General features: G+C 70.3%; 2 protein-coding genes across 2 annotated transcripts; one reads left to right on the plus strand and one right to left on the minus strand.

Moving 5' to 3' along the window:
• The first annotated feature begins 267 nt into the window (after window positions 1-267).
• On the plus strand, window positions 268-9086 carry NCKAP5L (NCK associated protein 5 like). The gene is given in 14 exon segments (XM_042796950.1): window positions 268-475; window positions 3254-3291; window positions 3386-3493; window positions 4143-4211; window positions 4330-4368; window positions 4461-4580; window positions 4674-4787; window positions 5276-5712; window positions 5715-7001; window positions 7091-7244; window positions 7326-7404; window positions 7841-8113; window positions 8313-8452; window positions 8600-9086. Coding segments are annotated over 14 exon segments (3174 nt in total). The 5' UTR covers window positions 268-396; the 3' UTR covers window positions 8837-9086.
• A 70-nt stretch (window positions 9087-9156) lies between these two features.
• Window positions 9157-12590, minus strand: TMBIM6 (transmembrane BAX inhibitor motif containing 6). The gene is made up of 10 exons (XM_042796949.1): window positions 12468-12590; window positions 11268-11372; window positions 11066-11174; window positions 10838-10958; window positions 10663-10711; window positions 10489-10586; window positions 10313-10392; window positions 10104-10204; window positions 9943-10015; window positions 9157-9810 (listed from the first exon to the last, which is right to left on the minus strand). The coding sequence occupies exons 2-10, from the start codon at window positions 11321-11323 to the stop codon at window positions 9787-9789; spliced, it is 711 nt and encodes a 236-aa protein (XP_042652883.1). The 5' UTR covers window positions 11324-11372; window positions 12468-12590; the 3' UTR covers window positions 9157-9786.
• Between the last annotated feature and the right edge of the window lie 41 nt (window positions 12591-12631).

The raw sequence follows: 12631 nt of genomic DNA on the forward strand, positions 1-12631 counted from the left end.
GGGGGGGGCTCGGGGCTCCCCTAGGGTGATGAACCCCCTTCCCGGCGGGGGGGGGTCACCCCTCTGCTGCAGCGGGGTGGGGGGGCGGGGGGGAGCTCCCTTATTTTGATCCTGGAGCTGGGTGGCTCCGGGGAAGGGGGAGTCCGGGCCGGTCCCGGTGGCTTGGTGCTGTATCCCGGGGGGGGGGGGGCTCCGGGGATCGCGGGGGTGGAGGGATGTACCGGGGAGGGAGAGGCGGGGTGTTGGGGGGGTGGTGGGGGGGAAATGCGGCGAGCCTGGCCCCGAGGAAGGGATGCGGCGGCGGCAGCACCGGGACACCCCGGGACCCCCCCCCGCCGCCCCCGGGCGCGGATTGGCGGCGGCGGGGGCGCAGGGCGGAGCCGGCCCGGTGGAGCCATGACATCACCGCCGCCGCCGCCGGGCCGGTCCCGGTCCCGGTCCCCGCCATGCCGCCGCCGACCCGCCGTAGTTCCCGGTGAGTCCCGGCCGCTCCGCGGCGGGAGGGCGAGCGGGGGGCGGCGGTTCCCCGGGGAACTCGGGCCGCGGTTCGGGGGCACCCGTGGAGCGGGAGCTGGGGAAGGGGGGGGGGGGGGGGGGGGGAGGCGTTCCGCTGCTACCGGGCACCGGAACGTGTCGCGGGGACGGGGCGGGGACACCCCCACCGGGGGTGCCCCGGGGGAAGCGGCGCGGGGAGTCCCAGCCGGTGTGTGTGTGTCCCCAGTCCATCCCCAGCGCATGTCCCTGCTGTCCCCGGGCCGTTGTCCCCAGAACATCCCATGTGCCCCCCAGCACATCCCGCCTGTCCCCTGTGTCCCCCCACCGTCACCTGGTACCTCCAGCCTTTCTCCCCCGCTGTGTCCTGGCTGTCCCTGCTGTGTCCCCAGTGTCCCCAGTGCATCCTGGCTGTCCCTGCTGTGTCCCCAGTGACCCCAGAGCATCCTGGCTGTCCCTGCTGTGTCCCCCACTGTCCTCCATCCCACCCGTTGGTCCCCACTGTCCCCAGTACACCCCAGCTGTCCCCTGTGTGTCCCTGCTGTCCCCACTGCATCCTGGCTGTCCCCAGTGTCCCCAATGCATCCTGGCTGTCCCTGGTGACTCCCAACTGTCCTCGTTGTGTCCCTGCTACCCCAAGGCTGTTTCTCCAGCACATCCCTCTTGTCCCCGGTGTATCCCGGCTGTCCCCAGGGTGTCCTCGCTGTCCCCAGTGCATCCTCACTGTCCCTGGGCTGTCCCCAGTGAGTCCTGGTTTCTCCCAGAGCAGCCCAGTGGGGTTGGGGACTCTCAGGGCTGTCACCCCATGTCCCCAGGCTCACGGTGGGGACCGTGGCGTGGGGCAGGCCACGGCCAGCCTGTCACGGCTGTGCCGCAGGACCGTGGCCGCGGGTGCAGGGGACCGTTCCCCGCCGTGCTGGCATGTCCACAGCCGCGTGGTGTGGGCACGTGCCGTGTCCCCGCAGTGCCTGGGGTGGGGAGTGACCGGGGTGGGGGGGCGGGACACGACACACACCGGGGAGGGGGGGGACACTGGCTCTGGGTGTCTCCAGCTCTGCTGGAGCCGTGTCCCCCTCCCCACTGGGACCCTCATGCTGCCCCCCGCGGGGCCCCGTGCTGGGGGAGGGGATGACCACGCCATCCATCTGTCGGGGGCCCCCCCGGCTGTTCCCCCGCCGGTGGGGCCTGGGGGGGCCGCGGGCTGTTCTTCCCCTCCAGACAGAGCCTCACTTCCCCCCGTGACGCAGCCGGAGCCGCCGGCCCCGGGGCCGCTTCCTGCGCCGGGGGCAGCATGAGGGGGGCCCACGGGCCCCACGGGCCCCCCCGGGGACCTGCCTGGGTTTGCAGAGGAGATGGGGACAGGGACAGCACATGCGAGCTCTGGCAGTGTGTGCCGGCGAAGGGTGCACGTTGTGAGCGTGGGGCCAGTGGGGTCCCGCAGCCCACGGCGGTGGGGACGGCCGGCTCAGGGCTTGTGGGGGTCACAGGGAGCGTGTGGCAGCCGCCCCCCCCCCCCCTTGTTCTAGCTCCACTGTGCTGAGCAGGGCCGTAAACCCCAGTGCTTGTTATTTTTGCCACTCGTGTTGGGTGGGAGAAAGTGGCAGAATTTACTCTGAGGCCATCCGGTGGCCCCCAGTGCTCCCACCCATGGTGCAGCCCCCCCCGTGGGGTCCCCAGTGGGGGACAGGGCTGTCACAAGTGCTGCGTGTACCCCAACTTTGTCTGCTTCCTCCCAGCCTTGCCACCCCTGTCACCCCTTGTCCCCTCCTGATCCCCCCCGTGCTGCCAAACGCCCCGGGGGGGAGGTGTCCAAGTGAGCAGGGGGCCATGTGGCCCCGTGTGAACCCCAATTCCTGTGTGGCTCGTGGGGTGCAGGGTGGAGGCCACGGCCTGGGGCCACGCCACTGCTCCCCGCCTGGAGCCCCGGGGGTCTCCCTGAAGGGTGCCCGGGCTCCTGGGGATCCTTCTCCAAAGGGTGCTGGGTGCCCCGGAGGGGTCCCTCTCCTTGGGGTGCCCTGTACCCCGTGGGGTGCCCGGTGCCACATGGGGATGCCCGATGTCCCGCTGCCGCCTCTCCGGGGGGTCCCCGGTGCTCCCCGGTGCTCCATGCCCGGGGCTGGCGGAGCCGCGCACCGGGGGCGGCGGCGGCCCCGGCTCCTCCCCGGTCGCGGCGGGAAGGCGGAGCCGGGCCGCCGCCGCCTCCCAACAATAGCGCGGCCGGGCCGGGCCGGGATGGAGCCGCCGTTGCCGCCGGGACCGGTCCTGGGGCAGCGCTGAACGGGGCCGGGCGGCGCCGCCGGGACCCCCGGGAGTGAGTGCGCGGCGGGGCGGCCAGGGCGGGGGGTTGGGGTTGGGCCCGGACCGGTGCTCGGGGCCGATGCTCGGGGCCGGCCCCGGTTCTGGCGCGCGCGGGGCTGAGCGGCGCGGGGAGGCACCGGGACCGGCGGCGGGGGGGAGCCCCCGGGGGGAAGCGGGGTGTGCGGCACCGCTTCTGAGGGGGGGCCCGTCTGCACCCCGGGGATCTTGTGCACCGGGTGCTTCGCGTTCCGGTGCCAGCCTCCGGTGGGTGTTGTGCATCCCGGTGCCCCCCGGGACCGGGGCCGGTGCTGGGATCCCCGCACGCCCCGGGAAGGGACAGGGGTGCCTGGGCTGCGGGAGGGGGTCCCTGCGGCTCCGGGTGCCGGCGCTGGTGGGGTCAGGGCTCGGCCCTGGGGGTCCCCCGAGGCTCCGTCCCCCTCCTCAGTCCCTCTCTCCCTTGCAGGTGACACTGCAGAGGGGGCTGGGGACATCCTGAGCGAGGTAAGGGGGGGCCCGGGCTTGCCCAGGGCCTGCCAGTGCCGGGGGGGGGGCAGTGGCCAGTGGGTACCCCGGCCTGACGCCTTGTCCCCTGCAGCCAGCGATGTCGGAGAGCGTGGCCGAGGCACCGGGAGACGGGAGCCCCGCGGCACTCGGGGAGACGGGCACCAGCCATGAGCTGCTGCAGCGGCTGCGGGAGCTGGAGGTACGGCAGGGGCCGGGGCCACCCAGAGCCGGGACCACCGGGCAGCCGTGGCGGGTGCCATGGGGCAACCAAGGCCACCAGAAACCAGGGCTACTGGGGCAGCCGTGGCCTTTGCCTTCGGGCAGCTGTTGCTGGTACCACGGGGCAACCATGGCCACTGTACATTGGTGGCTAGTGCCACCAGGCAGCTGTGGCCATTGCCTTTGGGCAGCCGTGGTCGGTGCCACAGGGAAACCATGGCCACCAGAAACTAGGGCTACCAGGGCAGCCGTGGCCGTTGCCTTCGGGTAGCTGTGGCTGGTGCCACGGGGCAACCATGGCCACTGCTGCTGTGCAGCCATGGCCACCATGCATCTGTGGCTGGTGTCATCAGGCAGCCGTGGCCGTTGCCTTTGGGCGGCCGTGGCCGGTGCCACCGTGCGGCCAGTTCTAAGAGGCAGCTGTGGCTGGTGCCCTGGAGCCAGCAGCCCAGATGCCATGGTGAGGGTCAGCACTTTCCAGCTTTCGGTGGCCTGGGGCAGCCTCATCCCTCTGTGCGTGGCCCTGGATCCAGCCAGGCAGAGGAGGGGTCCCCTTGGTGCCATGAGGGGGGTCCAGGCACTGGGGCACCTCCACCACATCCCCTGAGCTGTCCCCGCTCTGTCCCCAGGCAGAAAACTCGGCCCTGGCCCAGGCCAACGAGAACCAGCGGGAGACATACGAACGCTGCCTGGACGAGGTACCAGGAGGGGGACACGTGGGCACGTGGGACACACGTGTACACACGTGTGTGCTGGGGCCACGGGGCCGTGCATGCCCTTGCACCCCACCCAGGCCCCCCACATTCTGCTCCCCAGGTCGCCAACCACGTGGTGCAGGCGCTGCTCAACCAGAAGGTGGGTGTCAGGGGGGGCTGTGGGAGGTGGCAGAGGGTGTGGGGGGGTGTCTTGGCTGATGTGTGTCCCCCCACTCTTCCTGCCCCGGGCAGGACCTGCGCGAGGAGTGTATCAAGCTGAAGAAACGGGTTTTCGACCTGGAGCGTCAGAACCAGGCGCTGAGTGACCTCTTCCAGCAGAAGCTGCAGCTCTCGACCGGGTCCCTGCCCCAGGTGTGGCTGGTGCTGGGGAGGGGGGGGGTCACAGGGCAGAACATCCCCGCCCCTCCATCCCAAACCTTAACCCGGTGTCTGCCTCCTCTCCAGCTGTCACTGCACCCGGTGCCGGTGCCCCCGGACGCCCCGGTGAGCCCCCAGCCAGGCTCTGCCGAGCAGCCACCCCCCCCGCCACCCCCCAGCCGCTGCCTCCCCCTGCCAGAGGTGGGTACCCACCCTCCCCTCCCCACCTGGTCCAGTGTCCCCCTCCCAGGGCTGTGGCATCCCCCTCCCCAAGCTCCTGCTGTTGCCTTTTCCAAACCTGTGCTCTCCCCGCTCCCGGGGTCCCCCTCTTCCCCCTTTGTGTCCTGTCCTCTGTCCCCCTCCCTGGCTCCACACTGTCCCCAACCCTGAGCTGGAGGCATCACCCTTTCCAATCCCCTCTGTCCCCAGTGTCCCTGTCCCCTGCGGTGTCCATGGCATTGCCCTTTCTGAGCCCCCCCAACCCGTGACAACCCTGTCTCCAAACCCCTTTTTCCCCTGGTGCCCCCGTCCCCAACCCCATGTGTGTTCCTCCCAAGCCTCACTGTGTCCCTCTCCCCATCTCTCTCCACCCCTGGTGTCCCCCAGCGTATCCCCTCTCCCAGTCCCAGCACACTGCCATGGGGCTCAGCGCTGGCTGCTTGTGGGGTGACGGTACCCGAACCCCATAGGTGACCCCATCGGTGCCATCGGGCAGCCCTGGGCTCAGCCCCGGTGCCCCCCCCCTGGACGCCCTCTCCCCCTTCTTCAAGAAGAAAGCCCAGATCCTGGAGGTGCTGCGCAAGCTGGAGGAGACGGACCCGCTGCTGGGGCCCCCACCGGCCTCCCCCGGATCCCCCGAGCCCTGTGGGGCCCTGGGCTGGCCTCCCTGCCCGTTGCGGGGGCCGGGGGCTGCGGGGGGGTGGCGGGGGGCCGAGGGCAGCCCCTGCTCCTCACCGGAGGAGGCTGCACCCCCGCGGGGGGCCCTGCTCAGCGCCTTGGCCGAGCGGCTGCTGCGGGGTGAGGGGGGGTGCTGCCGGCGCAACGGTGAAGCCCCCGGGGGACCCCCCCGGCAGCGGCGCAGCGAGCACCCCGCTTTTTTAGGGCTCTATGCCCCGGGTGAGGAGAGCCCCTGAGGGGGGCTTTGCCCCGCTTTCACCCGGGGGGGGCCCTAACCCCCTGCCGTCCCCCCCCAAGGTGCTCAAGCTGCCGGCCCCCCCCGGGGCACTGCGCCTCAGCCCCCAGCTCGCCCGTGCCTCCAAGATCCCCTGCCGCGGCGGGCAACCCCGAGGCCTCGCCAGCGTTCAGCCGCCGTGCCTCCCCCGACGCCCCCCCGGAGCCTGGCTCCCCCGAGCCCCCCGCATTCCCCCCACCCCGCACCTACGAGGCGGCCGAGCAGCCCCCCGGGCCGCCGGGACCCCCCAACAGTGGGGAGCGGGCGGCCGCCTCCCCCCCCAGCACCCGACGTGGCACGGGGGGCTCGGCCCCCTCCCGCCGCCCTGGCAAGAAGCCCCCTGAGCCGGGCTACTTGCCCTTCAAGGAGCGACTGGCCGCCCTGGGCAAGCTGCGGGGGGCCGAGGGCCGCGAGCCCCCTGGCCCGGGGCGGCCCGAGACGCGACCCCCTCCCCGGGGGGGGTTGGGGGGCAGCTTGAAGCACCCTGAGCCGGCGCACGGCGGGGAGCCCCTTGCCCGGTGCTACTCCTCTGGCTCCATGGGCGAGCCCGGCAAGGCGGGGGGCAAGGGGCGCCCCATCGGCGGCAGGACCCCACTGCGGGCCCCCCCGGCACCCCCCGCCAAGGCCGCCCGTAGCCCCCACGGCAGCCCCACCAAACTGCCCACCAAGGCGGGCGCCGGCAAAGCCGGGACGCCGCGAAGTGAGGAGCCGGCGGCGCCCAAGGTGCCGGGGGTCCCCCACAAAACGCCACCGGCCCCCGAGCCCCCCGGCACGGGGCCGCCACCAGGCGCTGCCGGGCACTCAGCCATCGAGGAGAAGGTGATGAAGGGCATCGAGGAGAACGTGCTGCGGCTGCAGGGGCAGGAGCGGGCACCGGCGGGAGAAGCCAAGGCCAAGGCTACCGGCGGTTTGGCCAGCTGGTTCGGGCTGCGGCGCAGCAAGTTGCCGGCGCTGAGCCGGCGCGGTGAGGGCGGCCGCGGGCGGGAGTGGGCCGGGACGCCGGCTCCCCTCCGCCGGGAGGTCAAGCTGGCTGCCCGTAAGCTGGAAGCCGAAAGCCTCAACATCTCGAAGCTGATGGAGAAGGCGGAGGATCTGCGCAAGGCGCTGCGGGAGGAGCACGCCTTTCTGCAAGGGCTGGCGCTGGAAAAGGGGCGCCCGCGGGGACCCCCCCGCGGCCCCGGCCACCTCCCGGTGATGTACCAGGAGGTGACGGCCGAGACCTTCATGCAGCAGCTGCTTGACAGGTCAGTGCCCAGCTGGGTGCACTTTTTGGGGAGGTTGGGGGGTGTGTGTGTGTGTCCCCCAGCGCCCCGTGACACAGCGCGGTCCCCAGGGTGGACGGGAAGGACGTGCCCTACGAGAGCCGCCTGGAGCACAAGCGGGACCTGGGTGACCTCCGGCGGGTCCCTCCCGACGCCAAAGACCCCCGGCTCTGCCGCCCGCCCCGCAACGGCATCGTGGGGCACCTGCGGGACCCCCCTGACAAGGTGAGGACCCTCCCCACCAGCCCCAGGCCTCGGTCCAGGGTGAACCCCCCCCCTCCCCTCATTCTCTGCCCCCCAACTCAGGTGCCTGACGTGGGGCTCCGGGATGAGCTGCCGTCGGATGAGAGTTTGTCCGAGTCGGGGACGTCACAGCACTTCGCCGGTGAGGGGATCGCGGAGGGGGAAATATGTCAGGGAGGAGCAAAAATACAGCAGAGAGGGGGGAAGTACGTAGGGGAGGGGGAAATACGTCAGGAAGGGGGGTAAAATACAGCAGAGAGTGGGGAAATATGATGGGGAGGGGGGAAATACGTCATGGAGGGGGGTAAAATACAGCAGAGAGGGGGGAAATATGGCAGGGAGGGATTTAAAATACAGCAGAGAGTGGGGAAATGTGGGGAGGGGGGGGAATATGTTGGGTAGGGGGGTAAAATACAGCAGAGAGGGGGAAAATACGGTGGGGAGGGGGTAAATACATCAGGGAGGGGGGTAAAATACAGCAGAGAGGGGGGAAATATGGCAGGGAGGGGGGAAATATGTCGGGGAGGGGGGCACCAGGGCAGCCCCCCCAACACTGACACTTCCCCTTGTGCCGCCAGCCTGCGGGTCGCTGACGCGGACGCTGGACAGTGGGATCGGGACCTTCCCACCCCCCGACTACGGGGGGGTCCCTGCCAAGAGCACCCCCAAACCCCGGGGCCGCCCTGAGCCGCCGCCCGGCGCCGCATCGGCGCGGCCGCCCGGTATCACCAAAGTGCCGCGCAAGGCCCGGACGTTGGAGCGGGAGGTGCCCAGCGCGGAGGAGCTGCTGGTGGCCGGCAAACACCGGAGCAGCCCGGCGTGCCGCCCCCCGGCCCCCCCCGGTCCCCAAGGTCGGTGTCCTGGGGTTGGGGGGCGCGGGGGGGGCACGCAAAGCCTCACCGGTGGCACTGGGTGTGCACCCGCGCTCCTGCACGGTGCAATCGGGGTCACCCCAACCCCCCCCTTCCCCCCCAGCAGGGAGGTGGGGGGTCGTGGGGGGGGGGTCCTGCAGGCCAGCACTGACACCCCCAACCCCCATTTTCCCCACAGCCACCAGTGATGATGCTGGGAAGCCGCGGCGCGTCCAGCAGAGCAAGAACTGGACCTTCCCCAACGCCAAAGCCTGTGGCACCGCCGACCCCTTCCTCTGCCCCCCCGGGGGGCTGGAGGGGCTGCACCGCCCCGCACTGGTAAGGGGGGGTGGTGGTGAGAGGGGGGGCGGAGGGGGGGGCGCTGCAAAACCGCCCCACCAACCCTGGGGTATAATTAGAGCTGGTGGGGAGTGGGAGTGTGGGGGGGGTCCTCCCTCCCCTCTTCACCGTGCTGTCCCTCCCCAGGCACCCGTGTGCAGCCCGGGGGGGATTCGGGGGGCGTCCCCGGAGGCCCCCCCACCGCTGCCCCCCGCCCTGAGCACCAGCAGCAGCCGTACACCCAGCGCCTCAGACGTGGGGGATGAAGGCAGCACGGACGCCCGGTCCCGGGACGGGGGGCACGGCCCCCCAGGACTGGAGCACTCCGAATCGCTCAGCGACTCGCTCTACGACAGCCTCTCCTCCTGCGGCAGCCAGGGCTGAGCCCCCCCCCCCCCCACCGCCCCCCAAACCCTCACCCCTCCGGGGCCGCACTCGCACGTCTTCCGCGCCCCCACCCCGCTGCCCCCCCCTCGCTCCCAGTCTGGGGGTGCTTGCCCAAGGTGTGTGTGGGGGGGTCCTGGTGCCCCGTCCCTCCCCCCCCCGTCTCTCTCCAATGGTGCTATCGCAGTGTACAGCCCCCACCGCCGGGTTTTTAAACTCAATAAAGCCGCCCTCCCCCGGTTTATTTATATATGTTATTGTGCAGTCGTCTCTGCCTCGGCCGCATCCTGCCCGCGGGGCGGAGGGAGGGGGCTGAGAAATTCAAGTTTGAGCGTTTTATTGACTCGTCCTGGTGTACAAAGAGAAGCGACAGCGGGATGGGGAGAGCTCGGAATCCAAAGACGTGGTCCCTGCGGCCGCGCCGGACAGCTTGCCCAGCGGACCCGTTTGTTTGTTTCTTTTTTTTTTTTTTTTTTTTTTCCCCCCAGTTTCTTGGCACTGGTGCTAAAGGAGAGGCTCCTCTGCTGAGTTTGGCTTCAGGGGGGTCCTGTCACCCACCCTGGGGGCCCCATGGCTGCCTGGGTGGGGGGGTAACACCCTGGCTGTGAGGGGAGAGGGGATGTGTTGCCCGTGGGGCCGGGGAGAAACCTCTAGAGAAAGCTCCTGTGTCGGTGATAATCCCGAGGGACGCGGGATCTAGGGGGTGGGGGGTGGGAGGGGAGGGAGCCGGGCTGAGGGGAGCCAAATTCCAGCAGGATCTGCAAATTGGCTGGTTTCTAATCAAAGAAAAGCTAAACGAGATAAAAACCCACAAGGTGCAAAAGCTTCCGGGCTGCTTTTCATCGGCAGCAAAGCGCAACCCCTTTAATGAATCTGAGAAGGGACGGGGAAGGGGGGGCGGGGGGGACAGGGACTGGATGGGGACAGCTCCACCTGGGCCTGGAGCCGCTTCATTTCTTCTCCTTCTTCTTCTTCTGCAAGAGGAGACGTGGCTGGTCACTGCCGGGTCAGTGGTCCCTGTCCCCACCCCCCTCCCCAAACGGCAGGTTTGTGTCCGTTGTCCGTCCCACCTCCCCCCCCGCCATGCCCAGGGGACTGTCACCCACCTCGGTCATGCCCAGGATCATGAGGAGCTCCCGGAAAATGTCAACAAAGTCGAGGAAGAGATCGACGCAGTGCCTGGGGGGACAGAGGGACATGCTCAGGGGGGACTCGTCCCACCCCGTGTCCCACCCCCCTCATCCCAAACCCCGTCCCCAGCGCCCACCAGATGTAATCCTTGTCCCCGCTCTCCGCCTTCTCGATGATGAGCTGCGTGTCGAAGAGCACGAAGCCGCACATGATCATCAGCCCCAGGTAGAGGTTGGCCTGCGGAGGGGAGGGAGGGGTGGGGGGAGAGGGGACGTTAGATGGGGACAGTCTGATGTCCGTCTGTCCGTCCTCCGTGGGATCCCGGCAGACAAGGAAGGGCCTCACCGTGAAGAGCCAAGCGGATCCCACGAAGGCGTTAACCACGGAGGAGAGAAGCATCAGGGTGAGGCCGGAGAGCAGGAAACCTGTGGGGAAAGGATGGGGGGGGGTGAGGCCTGGCCATGGCCCCCCCATGGGTGCCCCCTGCCCCGTGCAGGGAGCCCCCCAAGGGACCCTCTTACCTCCCAGGTAGAGGAAGCTGCGGCGCCGGGCGTACAGGGCGCTCAGCGAGAAGCAGGCGAAGATGGTGGCGGTGCCCAGGAGGGCAGTGGGGATGATGCTAGGGGAGAGGAGAGGGGGTGAACGGGGAGGGGGGAAGAACTCGGGGGGGTGATGACGGGGGGAAACGCTCCTACCTGGGGTTGATGGAGATGCACATTTCCAGGAGAGGCCCCAGATTGATGCCTGGAAGGACAGCAGGGTGTCACCGGAGTAATTTTGGAGCCAGTCAGGGTCCTTCTCACCCCTGGCTCCCCAGGGCTCAGGGTCCTGCAGGATTTGGGGAGCAGGGAGTCCCCAGCGCCCACCTACCCGTCAGGAAGGCGAAGCCCACCAGCATCCCCAGCCTCTTCTGCTCTGTCTCCCGGCTGTGCGGGGTGGCTGTCAGCCAGATCATCAGCCCCAGGGCGCCCAGGCCGGTCAGGAGGCTGAACTGTGGGGTGAGAGGCAGGTGAGGGAGGGCCCCGCATCGCCTCAGCACCGTTGGGGGGGTGTGTGCGAGCACTGGGGGTCACCTGTGACACCCTAAAAGCCCCTCACCTGGAAAAGGTGGGTCACCACGTTGATATAGGCCCCCGCGGCCGCCACGAACATGCAGAGAGCAAAGCTGGCATAGACCCTCTTCAGGTGCTCCTGGGTGGAGGCCGAGCTGCAGGGGAGGGGGAGTGGGCAGTGAGGCCAGTGCAGCCCCCCACCCATGAGCCCCCCAACTCAAGCTGGGCCTGCCCGAGGCGTTACTCACATGTGGGAGAACTTGAAGAGGGCGTCAAAGTTGATGTTTCGGTCGAAGACGTTCATGGTGCCCCGGTTGGGAGTGGGCCCGCCGGCCGCTTCGCAGAGGTGCAAGCTGCAAAGAGGGGAGGTGGGTTTGTGGAGGGACACCCCCCCCCCCCCCTCACCTTCCTGAAGCTCTGGAGCCAGCAGCAGGAGCTGCTCGGGATCGGCCAGGCTCCTCACCCAGCTGGTGCAAGTGTTGCGGGCTGTTGCGAGACCGGGAGCTGCCCCCAGGGAGGCCCCGACCCCGCGGGAGCGCTGCCGGCAGCTGGAAAGCGTCTTTGTGCCAGGCTACTATTAGTGCCCGTAATGACGTCCCCAGAGGAGGCTGTGGCAGCGCGAGGCTCCCCACAGGGCCTCTTCCTCCTCCTCCTCCTCCTCACCAGCCTCTGGTCCAGCCGGCTCAGCCGGTGCGGTTTGCCCCGGCACTTACAGGAACCCAACCAGCCCCACCAGTGCCTGTCCCCAAGGGGCGGAGGGGACCCAACCGGCTGGGGCAGGCAGGGCCGTGGGGCTGGCAACCAGCCACCCCGGCAGAGGGAAGGGCCTGGGGTCTCCTGCCACGCTGGCCCCCTGCACCCAGTGCCCTTGGGGCTGCACTGGTTTTACCCCAGCGCTGGGACTCGGAGGGTTCAGCTGTCACCAGGCTGGTGCCACCACGCCAGGGCCGGTCCTTGTGGGTCGCGGGCTGGCGGATGGGCCCGGCCGCCCTTCCCCTGCCACGGGTGACGGGGACATGGGCCAAAGCCGTTTCGGTTTCGCTGGCGCCGTCCCCGCTCGACAGTCCGAGGGCGGCGGCTGCTGTCGTCAATGGGTAACCGGGACCGGCGCTGCCGGGCGACCTTTACCCGCCAGCCTCGGGCCCGTCACCAACCGCCCGCTTCGGGGGGGGCCCCCCCGGAACCAAACGGAGCCCCGCGTGTGTGTGTGTGTGTGTGTGTGTGTCCCGCCACCGGCAGTGAGGGCGGGGGGGGGGGGGGCTGCCCAGGCCGGGCCCGGCGGGGGAGGGGGTGAGACCTGGGGGGGGGCGGGAGCGGGGCGGGGGGGGGGGGAGCCCGGCCCCGCAGCCGCCGTGAGTGCCCCGGGGAGTGGCGGAGAGCGCTGGGGCCGGGCCGGGCCCAACTGGGCTGCCCCCGCCGCCGGTGCCGCCGCCGCCACCGCCCCTCACCTGCGCCGCGCTCCGCCGTCCGTGCCAGGCCTCGAACGGTGCCCCGCTTCGCCCCGCCCCCGGCGCTCATTGGCCGGCGAGCGGCGGGGAACCGCCTTCCTCCTCGGCCTATTGGCCCGCCGCCACCACGCGGGGCGTCACCGTCGTCACTGCCCATTGGCGGC

Source organism: Tyto alba, unplaced genomic scaffold (genome assembly GCF_018691265.1).
Source record: "Tyto alba isolate M040663 unplaced genomic scaffold, T.alba_DEE_v4.0 Super-Scaffold_23, whole genome shotgun sequence".
In the NCBI taxonomy this organism is placed as follows: domain Eukaryota; kingdom Metazoa; phylum Chordata; class Aves; order Strigiformes; family Tytonidae; genus Tyto; species Tyto alba.